Source organism: Microchirus variegatus (genome assembly GCF_963457635.1).
Source record: "Microchirus variegatus genome assembly, chromosome: 12".
Lineage (NCBI taxonomy): Eukaryota > Metazoa > Chordata > Actinopteri > Pleuronectiformes > Soleidae > Microchirus > Microchirus variegatus.
This window is the reverse complement of record NC_139813.1, coordinates 16,828,959-16,848,132: the sequence shown is the minus strand read 5'-3', so window position 1 is coordinate 16,848,132 and position 19,174 is coordinate 16,828,959. Positions and strand designations below refer to the sequence as shown.

The 19,174-nt window shown below is 39.4% G+C and overlaps 2 protein-coding genes across 2 annotated transcripts; both read left to right on the top strand.

Moving 5' to 3' along the window:
• Window positions 1-474: 474 nt before the first annotated feature.
• ncoa7b (nuclear receptor coactivator 7b) lies at window positions 475-11,292 on the top strand (the record flags this gene model as incomplete). The annotated part of the gene is made up of 16 exons (XM_083899216.1): window positions 475-512; window positions 3,948-4,105; window positions 5,493-5,557; window positions 5,634-5,741; window positions 5,848-5,946; window positions 6,151-6,276; window positions 6,619-6,803; window positions 7,201-7,355; window positions 8,330-8,932; window positions 9,062-9,233; window positions 9,388-9,535; window positions 9,718-9,843; window positions 9,953-10,105; window positions 10,799-10,894; window positions 10,985-11,058; window positions 11,157-11,292. The coding sequence occupies 16 exons, from the start codon at window positions 475-477 to the stop codon at window positions 11,290-11,292; spliced, it is 2,442 nt and encodes an 813-aa protein (XP_083755342.1).
• A 2,418-nt stretch (window positions 11,293-13,710) lies between these two features.
• On the top strand, window positions 13,711-18,399 carry LOC310934756 (uncharacterized protein; the record flags this gene model as incomplete). The annotated part of the gene is made up of 10 exons (XM_083898552.1): window positions 13,711-13,802; window positions 14,511-14,628; window positions 15,030-15,099; window positions 15,464-15,590; window positions 15,923-15,997; window positions 16,858-16,941; window positions 17,025-17,142; window positions 17,928-17,997; window positions 18,124-18,250; window positions 18,352-18,399. The coding sequence occupies exons 2-10, from the start codon at window positions 14,520-14,522 to the stop codon at window positions 18,397-18,399; spliced, it is 828 nt and encodes a 275-aa protein (XP_083754678.1). The 5' UTR covers window positions 13,711-13,802; window positions 14,511-14,519.
• Window positions 18,400-19,174: the final 775 nt, after the last annotated feature.

Genomic DNA, 19,174 nt, shown 5'->3' with positions numbered 1-19,174 from the left:
GATCGGAACCACAGTCCACCATTTTGTGGCTCCTACATTAGGGAGACGGTTCTGTTGAAGCATCATTACATAATCAAACACATGTGTACTGTAGCAGCATTAATGAGCAGCAGATGTGTCTTTGCTCTACAGCGGAGATGCTGCATTTCCCTTTCTGTTGCTCAGACTCTGTCTGCTTGTTTTGAGTGCTTTCATCACCTTCCACTCAGGTTGATGAGGCTTTCCCATCAGTTATTGGGCTTTTGTAGTCAAATGAGTGTTGCTGAGTGAGGAGGTCCCAGGTGAGTCCGCTAATCCCCTGCCTTTCTCCTCTGCAGGACGAGAAAGAAGAGTGACATCACAGCGTGAGTGGTGAGCTTCCCCAAATTTGTGCCTTTTGGCTTGGACAACTGAGTGGGGGAGTCATCGGGTGCGTTTGTGGCGGATGTTTGTATGGATGCAGTCTCGTGCATGCACGTTTAGGACCCTGGCCTGATGGAAAAGAGAGACAGGAAGCCGGGATATTTTGCCAGGTAAGAGTGTGTTTGATTAAATGTCTCGTATGTATTAAATTTTGAACTGATCTGTAGCCGAGATCATAGGCTCTCTCATTTCATACCGTATAACTTTAAATACTTCATCAATTGCTTTTGTAGACCACGTAGAGGCAAATCAGTCCAAAATCACAAATTACATATTTTCCTAAGATTACATTCTCAAGCTGTGCCATGTATTCTTAGAGTTTTGTTTCAGATGGGGATAACATCTACACAATTAAGTATTCAATGTTAAATAAAACCATAATTCCAGCTCGTACAGGTCCAGTTTTTCCTCATACCATGAAGCTCAGGGAATTAACCTGTCAAATCAAAGTAAGCTTGGTGTGTTGTAGTGCTGTGTTTTGGTCAAGGACATCTTGGAACATGGATCACATGTTGGAGTCCAAAATATTTCTGCGATGGTGTTTTTTCGTTGCGTTTCTGTCACGGTGCGTTCACCTATTACCAATTCCCACTTTTCTTCTTTTCTTTTTTTTTTAAAATCGCCCAACTCTGAGCAGCTCTCACCCCCTCAAATACGTTGTGCGTCAGAGTTCTTGCATGAATAAACCCCCCTGGAAAGTTTTTTTGACCTTAAAATTGGATTTTGGCACCAGACTGAAATGCGATGTCTGGAAATGCGTGTAGAAAGAGGCCCGTCACAGCTACGGTGCATATACTGTACAAGGAAATTGGCAGGTTAAGAACAAAGAGCAGCACTCTCTCTGACGTCTTCACAGATTAGGTGTGTCACAGTGAAATGCGTGATTAGACAGACGACCGGGAGCTGAGTGAATAAAGGGGATTAAGTGGTAGGCTTCAGTGTAATGAAAATGCTGAGTGTGTTTAAAAAAGCCTTAAGCAGACTTAAAAATACTGTTCTTGTTCTGCTGGATTCATTCAAACCTTACCTGTCCTCTTTGTATTCATGTATACTTTAAAGCAGGCGTCCATTTTTGTAAATAAATAAAGCATCTCCAGTATAGCTGCAACCATAATCGGATACAAGAGTTGATGTATTGAAAAGCACTTTGCTACTGCAGCATATTCGCCAAGATGTTGACTATAGCCGTGATGGATGCTGTGAGCTCATGCAGCCCTAATGGGCTTTATTCTTTCTATTATGTCTCGGGTTACTTGTTCAGGCTTCCCTGACAGGCTGGTGCAAACCTGCAATCTGTCTTTTGTCTTGTGTTTTTCTTATGTTAGAAATAATACATCATGGGGTGGAACATGACTTTGTAATGGCAGCACAGCACAGCACATGCACCCTCTAATTATTAGATAGGCGGTTTATTCGATTTTAATAGGATGTGAGGCTTTGTGCGGTCCTGCAATGATAATGTGGAAAGCTGCGGGGGCGAACAGCAAAACACAACGGTGCGAGATCAACGCACACAAAATCCATGCAGACCTTTCCCACAGACAGGAAATGAGTCTTATCTCCTAAAAGCAGCTACTGCTTTCACATGAGGTGTTTTACATCCTGGAAAATAAGAGTAAAGGTCTCAGAGTCAATAAAAAGTATGAAGCAACCATTGAACTTTTTTCATGTTTTTATGTTTATTGTTTTACTACACGGAAAAAGTCAGTACATTTAGTGAGACCTTTTGACACGGAACATCACATCAAAGACTATAAAGTCAAGTAAAACAGTTCTTTGTAGTACTGCAGTGAGTATAGTGGGATTATGCTTTGGACGTTGAAAACAATATGATGCAGCTGTAGGTTTGACGGAAGCAGACTGGTGCATGGACGCACCTTACGCCTTGAGGCTTCCCCAAGAGACTCACGGCAACTCTGAAGGAGCTTTGGTGCTCTGCGCCACTCTGCACACAAAGAAACTGTCGTCATGGCGATCTCACTTATCACAGCTTTATGTGACGTGCAAGTGTTTGTCAGAAAATATGCGCGAAACACTGAAACATGGTGGGTAATAATAGTGTCTCTTCTCATGTTTCTCACCGTGAAACCTGGTGGTGTGTGCATCACACAAGGCATGTTAGTTCTATTGGGTGTGTTTGATTTTGTAGTTATCAATTCACAGACCTTTATTTCTTATGTGTTTTACACATTTTGTATTGATATGCACTTTGAGCTTAATTTTATGCATAAAAGAGACGACTTAAAACTGGTTCATGTTTGAATTCAGCTTCATTGATCGTAGTAGGGCAAATCATTTGCAGCTTACCTTTTTATTACAAGCACACAAAGAACAATCAGTGTGTTGCATAACAAGGCAAAGCGTAATAAATAGTTGATTCAAGGTTTAAAAAATCATTTTCACTAAATCCCCAAAAAACTTGGATTCACCTTCTTTATGTGTTGAGTTTGTGCATTATTAAACTTATTTGTATTCATTCATGCTGGGAAAAGTTAAGGTAAGAGACTAAAAAATGTTGATTAAATTGTGAACAGACAACAAGAAAGTGACTGGGATACACTGAGAAATTCCCCCCTCACAGCAAAACAGATGCTGCAGATTCACAGTGCTGCATTGGGTAAGAAGAAGTAGGAGGACAGTGACCTGAGGCTGTGGGAGAGGCCCAGCCTTTGTCTGTCTGTCTGCAGCCTTATCGACCCACACTTTCTTTTCCGTTAAAGGCACTTGAACACTTCAGACCCTTCTTTCATTTTTCTTGCGTCGTGCAGGGCTATGCAGCAGAGCAACACCACCCCGACCACTCACAGCATTAGATAAATCAGTTAGAGCCTTATCTTTTCCTTAACATGCTCACATCCGCACTTAAGATTTCAATGGATCTCTTGGAGAGCACATTATTCCTAAGTGGTTCGCTAACATGTGGCTCTCCTGCAAGCATTGCAGTGCCCCCCCTTCCCCTTGGTGAACCCCATCAGGGTCTGGACTCTGGAGATGCCATTACATCATTCTCTTACCTAATAATAATAATAATAATAAAGGATCAACCAAAAGCAGAAAGGACAGTCACAGCTGACTCGGCAAAGTAAAAGGAACAGTGTTATATCTCTGAGCACAGAAACAACTTCGAATTCATTAATGTGTCTGTTTCGCTTCTCATGACACGAAGCATAAACAACTGTTGCCTTGTGATTAAAGATCACTATAGTTTGGAAAAATGCACGCCAAATGATAACTGTGTAGAAAAACCCTCCAGTGTTCAACTATTCAGAATAATGTAGATCACAATATGCAAAGCTAAATAGTTTAACTTAAGCTATATGCTCTGTTAATAGAAGATTTCACAAGTCTATCTCAAGTTTTTTACTTGCAGAAATAGCAACTTGTACTTACACCTATATATATTTACTTATAACCACTAATACTTACTTATAACAATTACTTATAACTATGCTTATTATTGTGTATAACTACTTGTGTGATTAAAGACACAACACCTTTTTTGTAAAATTCACTTAAATCTGTTTTTTATTCTGTGATCCCTTCAGGCTGAAGAGGCGGCGGCAGCTCAAGCAGAGCCAATCGGACAAGAATGTGAACGAGCAGAACCCGGCGATCATCTCCTGTACAGGCGTCCCAAATGAAGGTGAAGCCAACAAGAGGGCGGACCTGCAGAGAATAACAGTAAAACCACCTGCAGGCTCAGGTAAAGACCTCAAGTACCACTTTATGGCTTTTTAGGGGTCATGGGGGGGCCAATCCCACCTGGGCAGTTTTTCAGTTTGCCTTCACACACACTTTTGTGTTTTCAGTTTATTATAAGGGAGTGTGAAATAATCCAAACCTTTATTTAAATAATACATTTGTATTAACATTGCTTTATTTCCCAATAAACCTTTGACATTGCTACAAGAATCACTCAGGAAATCCCACAAATATTAGAATGGAGTCAGTCATGTTCATGTGCCAGTGTATAATTATAATGAATTATAGTTAATCTTCACCTAAAGGTTTCATTTAAAACAAATTAATCCTCTGTAACTTCCTTTTTTTTCTTTTTTTTTTTTTCAACTGTCAGTTTACAGTAGCCGTTTTATTATCGTCAGTGTCTGTACTGCTGCAGGGATTTGACTCTGACACCAGATGTGAAACAATCTCAGCAGTTTGCACAGGAAGTTGCATAACCTTTGTCCCTGTATTGCTAATGTGACATTCTATTAACAAAGCACACGGTTACCATGAGTCGTTTCTTTTGTTAATGCACAGGCACTGGCAAATTCTATAAATCTTTAGTTGAAATATGATTTTTACAAGTGAAAAGGAACTATTTTCATTATTTTTATTGAGCTTTGTGTGTATGTTGAGAGAGAGTAGCATTCTTTCCAAATGTTGCAGCTATTATGATACTCAGCCACCCAGCCCAGTTCAAATTCACTGATAAAGTTCAAACTCTCATGAACGTGGCGGGTATGTTGCAGATTTGAACTGTGGAGGGCAGCATTACACCCAGAAGAAGAAGAGGATATTGGTGTTGTCTTTGATGGTCAGTCTCTGCAGTAATTGACACACTGCAGGAGTCGGGAGTGGCTGTCTAAAGCTAAACTCATGGTCCTGGCCTGTGTTTGATTGGCAGAGACAGCAGTGTTAGAAGGCAGCAGGGTGCAGTTTGCTAATGGCTTCTCTTCTTGGCGTGAAGACAACTCTGACTGTGGACCTTGTCTGCTACAAAGTTGAGAGCGGGGAGTGCATCATGCGCTTTTGTGTGTGCATGTGTGGGAGATAACGAGTTACACGAAGCTCTCTTAAGTTAACTACGGCATATTCATTATGTCATCTGTTGCGTAATGTCTTTGTACTGACCTCACTTGACGGTGAACTGGTCTGACATCAGCCAGGCTGATTTTAGCCACGTTTTAATAATCCGATTTGGTCGCTTATTATTATCAATTAGCCAATTATTGCTCATTTAATTAATTACATTTTTTCTCACAACCTTGGTAAATACTGCAAAGTTTGATGACCTTTTCAATTTTGTGTGCATCATATGTTATTATGTTAAGTTTGATGATAAATCATTTTATTCCCTTTCTCAGAAAATGGCAGTAAAAGTAAGGCAAAAAGGGAGAAGAAGAGGCCACCAGGGACAGTGGAGATCGTTGTGAGTAACACTACACTACACTGGTAGCACATTTTTTTTTTAACAAGCTGACATGAAGGCGACTCTCTCTTTTCAGGTGGGACCGAACGACTCCCTCAACAGCATCGCTCTCAAGTTCAACATCACGCCGAACAAACTGGTCCAACTGAACAAGCTCTTTTCCCGTAGCGTTTACCCTGGTCAGGTGAGAGCGCTGATGCCGACGACGTCGCTGCGCGATGCTGCTTCACTCTCCGCTTTACTTAGCCCGACTTAACCTGCTGATCATTTGTTGTTTGTCCCCACTACAGAAGCTGTTTGTCCCTGATGTGAGTCAGTCAGAAACTGACTTAAAGTCTCCTAGTTCCTCTGATCCCACGGTCTCAATTGACTCTAAGAAACCAACACACGTGAGTGTTGCTTATAGTACAGTGGCTCATATCCTGACAGCTGCTTACATAGCGTATATCAAGATTTTATCATATTGTTATCTTTCTGTCAGTTTTCAGTTGAAGTTACATTTCACTTCAAGTGTGTAATGATATTGTGTCACAGAAAAACAAGTGAATCATGTCTATCTCTGATCTCTTGTGTGTTTTTGTTGCGTCCATCAGGATGGCCTTTCAAACTGTAGGTCAGCAAAATCCGTCCGGCGTGAGCTCTCCCCAAACTCGGAGGACGAGAGCCCGTCTGCTGTTAAGTTCATCAAGATGAGCTGCAAATATTTCACTGACGGCATGGTGAGATGGCTTTTTAAACACGGTCGTAGTTGCTCCAAATACTTGGATTTCTGCAGATTAATCAATTAATCACTGACCAAACTGTAACCGTTAAAGTCCTTCAGTGACATATTACTGACATTGACATGTTACATATTAGAATTTGGAAAAACATCATTAACATTACTCTGGTATTTCCTTCCCTATTCTGACGTTTACTCAAAATAAATAATATATCAATAAAGTCATACACTATTTAAGTAGTAGAACTATAATATTGATTGTAAGTGACAGTTACCAGTCTTCTTGTGTGTGTGTTGTTTCTGACCAGAAATCTCTCTGTGTGTGATTTCAATCTTTTAGGGAGTGGTGGGAGGCGTTCTGATCGTGACGCCCAACAACATCATGTTTGACCCCCACAAGTCCGACCCGCTGGTGATCGAGCACGGCTGCGAGGAGTACGGCCTCATCTGCCCCATGGAGGAGGTGGTGTCCGTGGCGCTGTACAACGACGTGTCGCGCATGAAGCTCAAAGACGCGCTGCCATCGTAAGAGTTCTCCGCCCCCTTTTCCCCTCGTTTTGCTCCCTTCCCATTTTTCTTACTCCTCTTTTCCTCGTTCCTTCCTCCAGTTTCTCTTTTCTTACAATAACATTGTTTCATACAAACCATTTCATTTTCTTAAGCATCTTTTTCACTTCACCATGTCTACCAATTATTTGTAATGTGTAACCTTACATTTTAAGTTGGTCTTCATCCTTTTCCTAATTTAAGTAATTTTTATACTCTTTTACATCACATGTTCTTATGCTTTTTTTTCTTTTAAGTTCTTTATCATTTTTGTCATTCTTAATTTCCGTTGGAACTGTCTTGTTTTTTGTTTTTCTCTCTTCATCCCCATCCTCGTTTGCGGTGCGGTATGTGTGCTGCCTGGTGACCCCCACAGAGACCGACCCCAGGATCTGTGTCCTGTGTACAGGCCTGGTGAGTGGGAGCAGCTGCCCTCAGAGCAGGACCTGAACCCTTTCAGCCGCTATGAAGCTCTTGGTCCACAGCGGCAAATCGTCCTGGATGACATTGAATCAGCGCTGTCTGAAACTGGTAAGAACGTGTCATTCAGCGTGGACATTAACAATGTGCTTGACCTTTTTTATTATCTTATTTATGGCCTTCTTGGGTGAACCAGAAAAGTGGAATTGCAAGTAGTTTATCCCAGTGTTTCCCATACTTTCTATTAGGTTAACCTACCTTTTTAAGGTGGATTCATCCTGATCCAAATCACAAAATAAATCCTGACGGGATAACATTTGTGCATAATGCAACAACTAATATTCTACTATGTATGTTATTACAAACACATCTTAACTGATAGGTTGGGAAAATCCTTCAAATTTATTTGGGGATCCAAAAGAAAATCTTCTGTCGGTCTAGTTAAGTTATGTGCAGATTAAGATTAAACCCACAGTCTAAAAGTGTTCATAGATTTAGTTGTAAGTAGTTAATGTGAGATCCATGATTTGTGATACAGTACGGGGGTTTTGGAATTCATTTCAGTAATGTTAGAATTTAATGTTGTGTTTTCAAGGTTTAAAAAGTACTAAAAGGGCTTGGTTGTATTTTTATTTCTATGTAAATGAGTAGTTTGCTTATTAGAGGGAAAAGTATAAGATAAAAAACGCTCCATCTGGGCCTTACTTGCTCCGTAAGTCTACTTAAAAACGCATTTTCTCTTCAATTTCTCATCCTTCTGCTGCTACAAACCATACTTTTTGTTGCTTATAGCATAAGAAAACTTTTTTTATGTGATTTAAATAAAGCAAAGTAATATTTATGTATTCATTTACCACAAGTAAATTTAAAAAGTACATCAGTTTGACCATAGGAGCAAATTTGTCAATCGGTCTGGTATCATTAGGTGATGGGGGGATATACAGTTGTGCATGATTGCTCTAAAAATTTATTCCTCTTACTATCCAGCATCAGTAGAAAAAACACATTTATAATGTCTTTATGAATAAAGATGAGCTTTAGATGCAGCTCTGGAATAAAAGCTTTATTTATCTCCTCAACACCAGGGAGTACAGAGGCAGAGCTGACACAGCAGTCTCCATCAGATGAGGGATTCACAGAGTTGGAGGCGACTGTCAACGGAAGCAGTGAGGAAGCAGAGGGAACGTTCTCCAGAGCTCCCACCACCTTCAGCAGGGACAAACTGAAGCTCCAGGCACCAGGCTTTCCAGGCCAGGAAGACTTTGAGTTCAAGTTGAAGCTCGATCGAACAAAAGGGAAGCTGGACGATGAAGAGGATGAAGGCGTGAATCAGAACAGCTCCATTGAGGACGGAGAGTCGATACAATCCTACTCAGAGACTGAAAAGCGGGGCGACGCGACGCGTGGGAAACCCACAAGTCAAGACGCAACCAAAGCCAAAGATATCAACCATAAAGGGACCATGGAGCTGCTGCTGAACCATGAGAGAATCCACGCATCAGTGGACCAAAACAGGAAGTTGAATCTGAGCGAGGCTGCAGAGGCTCCTTGGAACTCTAGTCCCAAAATGCAAAGCTTGGACAGACCAGCAGAGGGCGATGAACTGAGTGAGGAGGAGAGACGGAAGAAAAGCTATGAAGCAGAGGTGAAGTCGTGGCTGATGGAGAGGATGCAGGCTCCGATAGAAGGTAAAAATTGGAAACGAGGTATTGAATACATGAGTAGATTTTGCTGACTAGTAGTACCAAAAGATGACGCTGTGGCAGGAAGTCATTAAAATAACAGCTTCTTTACCTTTGATTCTCTGTTCTGTGTAGATATGCTATTTTCGTCAGAGGAGAAGAGTAAAAACCCTCCGATGTTCCTCTGCTTCAAAGTGGGGAAGCCAATGAGGAAGTCCTTTGCCACTGGGATGAACTTTAGTCCCGCCCACTCCTTCGGAGGCTGTGGAAAACAGCCAGAATACTGGTTTGCCGTGCCACAGGAAAGGTGAGATCATGACCATGTCATTCATAACAAAATTCAAATACAGTGACAAGAAAAAAAGTATGTTTTCTGCATGAATGAATGAGAAGTGAGATTTACCAAGGGTTCACTTACTTTTATTAAGTATATTAACTCACTGTATGTGTGTTTGTTCCAGGGTGGACCATCTGTATGCATTCTTCGTGCAGTGGTCTCCGGATGTGTACGGAAAAGAGGCTCGAGAGCAGGGCTTTGTTGTGGTGGAGAAAGACGAGCTGGACATGATCGATAACTTCTTCAGCGACCCTGCGTCTTGCAGCTGGGAGGTGAGAGGAGGTGGAAACTGCTGCTTTCATTTTAGTTTGAAGATTGTTGGGCTGCATTTCAATATAAATGGGCAAAAATGATGAACTTTGCAAACAAAGACACAGTTACCTGCATTTACTTCCTGATTGGTTTTTAGTCGTTTAGGTATGGACGCAGATTAATCCCATTTGCCTGTTTTAAGATCATTACCCTGGATGAGGCGAAGCGTCGTCAGAGTTTTGGCAGCCATGACGGAGAGCTGTCTGTGGATGCGCTGCCCATACTCGGCGACACCAGTGACCTGCTGCAGGACACGCACATTGAGAAAGTAATAAAGACTAATTCACCCACTTCCTGACAGTAAATAATTTAAATTTGACTGATAGATATTGACCAGTGCGCTTCATAATCTGATTATAATCCGTTTACTCCCCCAGCTTGCTTGTCGCCTGCCAGCGCGAGTGCAGGGTTACCACTGGAGACTGGCCTACAGCACTGTGAAGCACGGCACCAGCCTCAAGACTCTGTACAGAAACCTGGCAGCTGTGGACAGTCCTGTCCTGCTGGTCATCAAAGACATGGACAAGCAGGTAGACGTCGTCCACATGGATTTTCTTTTTTTGCATGTATTTATTACATTAGTATGAAGTCCAAACCTCCAGGGGTACACTACCGTTCAAAAGTTTGTGGTCACCTATGCTATTTTTATGTATTTTCCATTAAAACTCACTTTTATTCATCAAAAGAGTTGCAAAATGAATAGAAATATAGTCAAGACATGACAAGATAAGAAATAATAACCAGCAGAACTATTTTCAGCTGTGCTAACATAATTGCACAAGGGTTTTCAAGGGTTTTCTAATCATCCAATAGCCTTCTAATGTGATTAGCAAACACAATGTACCATTAGTACACTGGAGAGATGGTTGCTGGAAATGGGCCTCTATACACCTATGTACATATTACAAAAGACATTTGCAGCTAGAATAGTTGTTTACCACATTAACAATGTATAGAGTGTATTTCTCATTCATTTAATGTTATATCCATTGAAAGAAAATGCTTTTCCTTCAAAAATAAGGACGTTTCAAGTGACCCTAAACTTTTGAACACTAGAGTAGATACTGAAGTTTATTGACATTTTGACAGTACATTTGTGATATTGCTGGGATCAATGACTTTAGAGAATCTCAACAGGTAATGCATTCATCCCCACTCTGCTTGGAATGTAAACCATCTTTGACATCGTATTTATCTTAAATACATTTCAAATGTTACCGCAGATATTCGGGGCCTTCTCGACTCATCCCTTCAGAGTGAGCGAACACTGCTACGGCACAGGAGAAACGTTCCTCTACAGCTTCTGCCCTGAAATCAAGGTATGTACTGCGTTGATTATAAAAAAGACTTTTTTTAAGGTTTTTAACTGAATTTTGCAAACTCAGTCATTGTGTGCTGTTCCTTTTCAGGTGTACCGATGGACAGGGGAGAACTCGTACTTTGTCAAAGGCAATACAGATTCTCTGCAGATGGGAGGAGGGGGGTAAGATCTTGCATTTCTGGTTCTTAGAACAAACTTGCAGTTTCTAATGACATAATTAACAATTATTTCTTATTGTTTCCCCTCCTGCTTCTGTGCAGTGGTCAGCTGGGTCTGTGGCTGGACGCTGAGCTGTACCGAGGCGCCTCCACCCAGTGCGCCACCTTCAACAACCAGCCTCTGTCGACTCAGCAGGACTTCAGCATCCACAGCCTGGAGGTCTGGACCTTCGAGTAGCCTCCCCTCTGCGCGACTGCTGGAGGTATTTCTACATTCATGCTCCGCTCCACGACCTCAGACAATGTCAGACACCGCCAAGTCTGTTACGACGCCACTTGAAGTCAAACCTAACTGCCCCCACCATGACGCTACATGGTCAGTGAGAGTAGACAGAAAGCAGCCTGTGGAGTTTTCATGGCGACTGAAAGCAGCGCTTGAAATGTTCAATCTGTTTTGACGTGGGGTTTGACCTGCAGGGAGTTTGACCACTTAATGCTTGGTTCATCCTTCCTTTTAAAAGACCAAGTGTGTGTGAAAACGCTGCTGTCTTAGTTTATTTGCTGCCTTACACATGCGACAACAGCACCAGCTTTCACAGCATGCCAACTATAGACTGCCTCAGCACCATAAGCTTGTGATGAGTGAGGGAACAGGAAGCTGACTTTCAGTGTCTGCTTAGAGTGACATGAATCCCAAATTGCAGTAGGTTTGTGCAGAGATGGCGATAGATACGATTCTGGGAATGTACAGGCTTGTATACCATAGATGGTTTGCTTTATCCTTTTTGTTTGTTTGTTTTTTTAATTGAAACTTGAAGGAAATTGGAAATTTCTCCACTATAAAATTAGTTTTTAATAAGGAAAATGCTGTAATTGTTTACAACAGAAGTGTTGCACTTCTACAAAAGGCTGTCTGGATTTTTAAATGTAGCCAGTGAGAAGGGTTTCATTGCATTTCTTCACAAGTATATCCCGTATGATCCCAAAAACAAGCGCTAAAGCCAGGAAACATTTGCAATGACCAAATATGTTCTTTTTTTAGTTTGATTTGTGGTTAGTTTGTCATGTTTTATAAAAATATTTTAGATTTTATTTTTTACATTTATTTTTGCATTCTGTCTTTATAAATAACCATATAATAATGGTTCTGATTTTATAGAAAAGTGTACTGCTAAGCATTTCTGTTTGTGATTGGACTCAAGCACTTGAAATGTCTGTTCGGCATTAAATTCATGTCTCACAATGACTCATTTTATATCACCTTAATTTTTTTTTTTTTTTTTTTTTTATATCTGGTCATTGTTTGGAGACATGCAGCCAGTAGAGTTTGAACAGGATGTGAATTTGCACTATGGAATTAAATACCAGTTCGTGCTGTATTGTGGGCCAATGTAATCTCTAACATAAACTTTTGTTACTGAATGTTTAATCATCACTGCACACATGGGAAAGCTGCCTTTACTCAAAAATGGAAAAAAAAAGGGGGCAATAGATCAGTTTTTGCACTCAAGACATGCCACTTACTAAAACTTCACATTTACTAACATAGAAAAGAGATTCTCGTTTATATCATGTGTATGTGACACAGGCTTGTAGTGCATGAACATGCAGACGTCTGACACCCATGTTACAACGATAGCCTCCCTGTCATTTTGTCCACCTTTGCCAATTACTCGCTTCATGTGAAAATGAGCTCTATTGTGTGTAGCCCTTCAGTGTTGTTACTGTGAATGCTCTAAAAGTATTATTTCTTGTGAATCCAAAACTGCTGTGTACTGTGATATCACTAAGGATCTATTTATTGTGTTGTTATTGCAACCACATTTAAACTTAAATAAATGTTCCATATATACATAAATAATAATGGCTCGTGTTTTTAATTGTCCATTTTTCATTTCCTACGTTATATGGATTATATTGAACATTAATGGTGACATGGTAAGAGTGATGTTTACAGGTAATTCCTACTTTGAATATTCAGAAGGATGATCAGGATGACAAAACATGTTCAGGTTCAAAAGAGATGTTTTGTTTTTTATAGATGTATTTGTATATTGATTATTGTCATAGTCAATTCATTGGTTGATATTTTTACTTGTTTATTTATTTTTAATCAATGGATTAGGCCCATAAAATGGTTAAAACGGGTTGATGATTTGGGTTTGGGGACACCAGAACACTGAAACATTTATTGTTTAGTCCACAAACCAAATGTACTACATTTGTGTTCACATTTAAGAAGCTGGAGAATCATAATCTTCAGAGATATGTTGTAATTATGAGATGCTTAGTCATAATTATGAGATGCTGAGTCATAATTATGAGATGCTAAGTCATAATAATGAGATACTTATGAGATAGTTAATATGAATTAGCGTATGGGTTATTATATGATGACTTATAGTACTATGCATTCTTTTTTTCACCATGTGGCGGAAAGGGACTTCCTTACAAAACATTCCTACCTAACAATTGTTTATTATATCATATTTGGTCCGCCCACGGCGAGATTCAGTTCCCTACATGGGTGCGTTCCCTATAGTTGAGCGTCAGAGTCGCCCATCTGTGCAAACATAGACGATCTTTGACAGTGACAGTGGATGAAGTAAACACTAGCATCTGTAAAATAGTTACTAAAACATGGCGAGAGGTTATTCAAAGCCACTTGTTGAAGAGTCCGTGGTTGAATCGTGTATTTTCTGTTTGATTGCCAACGAGAAAGACGAAGAAACGGAAATTCTTGCAAAGGTAAGAAAAGAAAAAAAGACCTTTAAACCTGAAGTGACGCTAGCATGTTGGTGTAGTGTTAAACAGGAAGCGAAAGAAAACTGCGGAAGATTGTATCCCACTTTGAATCTTGACGTGACTTGTTCGACGTAGTATTATGTAAATGTGTTATTGTCACAGTTGTGTCATGTGAGTTTGACATCCTCATATAAAGTGCTGTTTGAAAATATATCTCTAACTATGCTGTACTTTATTTTAGCTTGTGTGTGTGTACTATATCTGTTTATTCAGGACTTTTTCTGGCATTAATACTGAATAATGTCAACACCTGTAGTTCTCATGGAGACCAAAACATAGTCCTAATGAGGCAGAACCTCATTTCTGAGGAACTGGATAAGTTTGAGACTAAGATTTGAATGTTGGTTAAGATTAGGCATTAACTGGTTATAGTTAAGTTTAGGGATAACACTTTTAGACTGTATAAATGAATGTAAGTCAATGTGTTTCCCTATTTCCACATACCAGTGTGTGTGTGTGTGCACACGCATGTGGACCAATTGTCAAGAAAACCTATCTTTGAGGATTAACCTGGTTAGGTTAGGATTAGGCATTTAAGTGTGATGGATTAGGTTAGGGTAAGGGGCTAGAGCAGGGGTCTCAAACTGGCGGCCCCCCAATCGTGTTACCACTCATTGACATAATGCAATGTGTATATGTGTGTCTCCACAGAACCGGGACATGGTGTGTTTCAGGGACATTGATCCAGCTGCTCCTCACCACTACCTGGTCATACCCAGAGAACACATACACAGCTGCTGCTCTCTGTACAGAAAACACATCGGCCTCGGTCAGTTACAGTGTCAGAACCAACTGCAAATAAAATATTTTACCCGCGTTGCTATAATGTTGTTAATTATTTAAATACACACTAAACGAAGACAGAATACAGACAGAGGGTTACAACATTTTACATTAAAGACATTAAAAGCATCTGTATACACAAGCAGATTTTTATAATTATCAAGATAATATTGTGAATCACAATTACTGTGGTCGTAATAATTCTGACAGTACATTTTCCACTATGTTTATTGTCTGTTACAATAGGATTCTTACTGCTGCTGCTAACTACCACAGTCCCTCTCTTTTTCGTGTTTTAACTCGTGCTGCCTTAAACTGCACATATTCTTTTTTTTTTTACATCTAATCAGACATTTACAGATCAATGACAAGTCATGTGTCCAATAGTTGAAGGAATGGCTGAGATGGGGAAAGCTGTGCTGCGTGACCAAGGGTTCACAGATATGAATGACATAAGGTGAGTGTGTGTGTGTGTGTGTGTGTGTGTGTGTGTGTGTGTGTGTGTGTGTGTGTGTGTGTGTGTGTGTGTGTGTGGCTTTGTTTCTTGAATCCCAGTAGTCCAAGAGTCAGCTGTAGGCAGCTGGACTTCAATTTAACTCAAGCAAGTGCAGTTGCCTCCAGCTAACTCCTGAAGATGACTATGACCTGGATGACTGACAACCTGAAACTTTGGGGGATAAAAAACACTCAGTTTGTCAATAGCAGAAACTGCTTGTGTCTCATTCCTTCTCTGAAATCTACCAAAAAAAAACCTGTACTTTGACATACCTGTCATACCTGACAGTTTGCTGATAACGGCACACATGTGTTTGCCTCCACAGCCTGGGATTCCACCTACCACCCTACATCTCAGTAGACCACCTCCACCTCCATGTGCTCGCCCCCAGCAGCCAAATCTCACGGTTCATGATTTACAAATTCATGCCACAGACCGAGAGTTATATTTTAGTGAGTACTGATTTTGCATTATTTTTTTGGTATATTTTATTCCAGAAAGATACTTTTATTTTTATATCAGAAGCCGGGTCAGCTCTATGCAGGCCACCATTTTTAGTTTTACACACTGTACCTTTAATGCTAAATTGAATGACAATTTTAAAGAATGCAATTCGCCACTGTTTACGGGTGAAATTGTAATAAAAGCAACAGCAGCAATGGTAGCAGCACCAGTTAAACATAGTAATAATGATAATACTGTATAATGTAAATGTAGCCACTTTGACACATGTAACATCCGTGTGTCCTCAACGTAATTTGAGTATTTATTTTTTTCAATGCAGGAACAACGTCTACGGGAGCAGCTGAAGAATATTTCTCCACTGCAGCACTTCACTGCAAAGTTTAAAAGCAAATATGTATTTGAATGAAGTCCTGGTCACTGATGGGACTGACTCGTTTTAGCAATGATGCACTGTATGGTTGTTGAAATATTCTGGCTCTTAAAATTAATTTATTTATATATCTATATATTTATATATATTTATATAGATAGATATTTAAAATACTTTTTAAACTCCGATTACATGTCATAGCCTTTCAAGACAAAGCTGCAGCCAGGATCAATCAATGAATCTCTGGGTTAAGGTTAGGAAACTTGTTTTAATTATAAAACCCCTCAAACCGATTATTCGACTACCGAAATAATTGACGATGAATTCAGTAGTCTTCAGTAGTATTAATCGAATAATCGTTGCAGCACTCATTTATTTACCTGTTTTCATGCAAATAAGGATGCCTAAATCCTAGTGTTATAATCTGAAAATGTATTAAGTGTACGAATATATTATACTGTATGAATATATTTATAGAGAACAATATAACAAGGGGATTATGAACAAAAAAACAACAATAAAAGTTTATAATTTAGTTCCTGTTTGTGTCATGCTTACTGCTAAAATATATTTTCCATAAAGTCAGACTTCATTTGAGTAATGGTTTAAAAAAACAAAAAACCCTGAAGTGTCATGTTTAAAGTATAATATACTTTAAACATGACACTTCAGGGTTTTTTGAAGCACTTGAACGCCACATATTATGTGGCGTTCAAGTGCTTCAAAGTGCGAATTTACGCGTTTCTCTTAAACGCAGCAGTACGACTACAACAATGTGCTCTGTGTTCGACTGGTTGTCCTGGCCGCTGTTCCCTGACCACGCCCATGTCGGTAAGTGAGTCACTGTAGAAATGATTTCACAGTCCGACAAAAGACAACTTTAGAAGGCGATAATGGAGTCTGAGGAGGACGACTGTCATTTCTGTCGGATAATAAACAACGACACGGACACAGAAATCCTGCTCAGTGTAAGTACACGCTCTTCTGACAGTTAATGACAGATACACATGAACATATGAACATTCCTGACTCCACCTCTGTCCCGGAACAGGACGATCAGCTGGTGTGTTTTCGTGACGTGAAACCGGGGGCTGCTCATCACTACCTCATCGTCCCCAGGAGACACATTGACACCTGTAAAAGTCTGCGGGGGGACGACGTCCCTCTAGGTAAAGATGGAGTCTGATCGTTAACTTTAACTCATAAACAAAGAATATAAACAACACTACAACAAACAATTAGGTTTAAAAAAAGGAAACATCTACAAGAAATAAATAAAAAATAACTCCACTTGCCACTTGTGTGGTCTTTCTTTAATTAATTCTTTAATTCTTTGGCACACTTTCATTCATTTTAGGGACTCAATATGAGATGGATCTCATTATAATATGGGTGGAGTCCTGTGGATGAAAGAGTTGGCTAAAATAAAAGCAAAACATGAAGAAGAATTAGGTCAAATTCTTCATGCTCAAATAATTTATAGCAGTAATAACCTTGTATTGTCTATTTAACCGTTCCATAAAGTGTTTCCACATAAGAATTGAGTATGAGCGCATGAAGTGGATCAAATGGATGAATTAGTTTGAGCTTTTATATATATATATATGTATATATATATATATATATATATATCTCAATAAAATGAATTTTGCCCCAGTAAGAGATTTAAATTATTTAATGTAAAGTTGTATTTACAACAAAATACTTTGTTAGGTAATACATCCACATTTGTAATGACTCCATTTTACCCCGACTATAAGTGTACTACAACTCTGCAACACAGTGAACTTGTGATTACTGTTATTATTATTGCGTAGTAACTGAATATGACTGGATGAATAGAATAGAAATTCTCAGTTTAAAAAAATGACACTGTACACTTAGGGTTAGTAGTTTTCATACTGATTATCTCTTATATGAATGACTTACATTGATGTGATTTGTTCGTTGATAGTGGAGCAGATGAAACAAATGGGAATGGAAATGCTGCAGAAGAATAAAGTCGGCGACCTAGACGACGTCAGGTAAATCACTCCCCTGAATGCAGAAACCATGCTCTACATGTCTTTAATTGTTGCTGTTGTCATCTGCTGTGAACTACTTTCTTTTACAAATACACATTGATCACATGTTGTTGACAATCTGTGCAGGATGGGCTTTCATGTGCCTCCATTCTCCTCCGTCCCCCACCTGCACCTCCACGCTCTGGCTCCAGCCAGTCAGATGGTCTTCAAGTCACAGCTGCACTACGGCCCGAAATCTCACTGGTTCATCACGGTGAGTCGCAACAGTTTCTGGGATCACTGCACGCTGGGAATCAATAAATTCATTTGCTTTGTGCTGTAAATGTTATAAATAAGTTCCCTTTTCTGTTGCAGGTGGACAACGTGCTGTCTCAGCTGAAGACTCAAGGCAGGGTCAAATAACGTGAAACTAAAGGTGTTTGATATTTACGTCAGTACTGGTCATTTAGCTTTAATATCAGTTATTTATCTAATGTTATATAAGAACTATGGCTTTTAAGTTAATGCTACGTATAGCAGTTTGAAAGTCATATAAATGAGATGATATTTAATTGTGCTTTTTTTTATCATGAGTAAACGAAGAACTTTGCACATTCATGTACAAACCTATTTTGTTTCTTTGTGTTTATGAAGTAGATCCTTTGAAAAAGCTGCTTACTGGGTTTGATATCCTGTGCCATAACTTGATTTTAATGTTAAAATAATATATGTACTGTATATAATATTAAATAAAATGCCTTAAGAATAATCATGTTGGTCATCTTTGACAGTCTTTCTACCTCTTCACAGACTCGGACTTGATTTAAATGATGACAGAAAACACAGATTTGATAATGAGAACACAAACGTTAAATTAGCATGAGAATACTGGAGGTCTTAATGGGCGTGATTGAAACAAACATCGGTACAAGGGTTTTCATTAATTTGATTATTTACTGTTAAATACTGCTAAAGATTCGATTTGAGCTCATGTTAATTGACAGTTCATTTTTCTTAAATACTCTAATAAAATGCTGGTTTCTTCATTCCTTCTTCACTCAGCATTTACTTCTATAATTTGGTCCTTTATCCTTGTCACTTTCTTATGTTTGACACTAGATGTCACTGTTGTAACTTGTAAACTCACAGAGTCGTCACATGCGTCAAAAAAAAATTCATAAAGAGACTCTGAAACTTT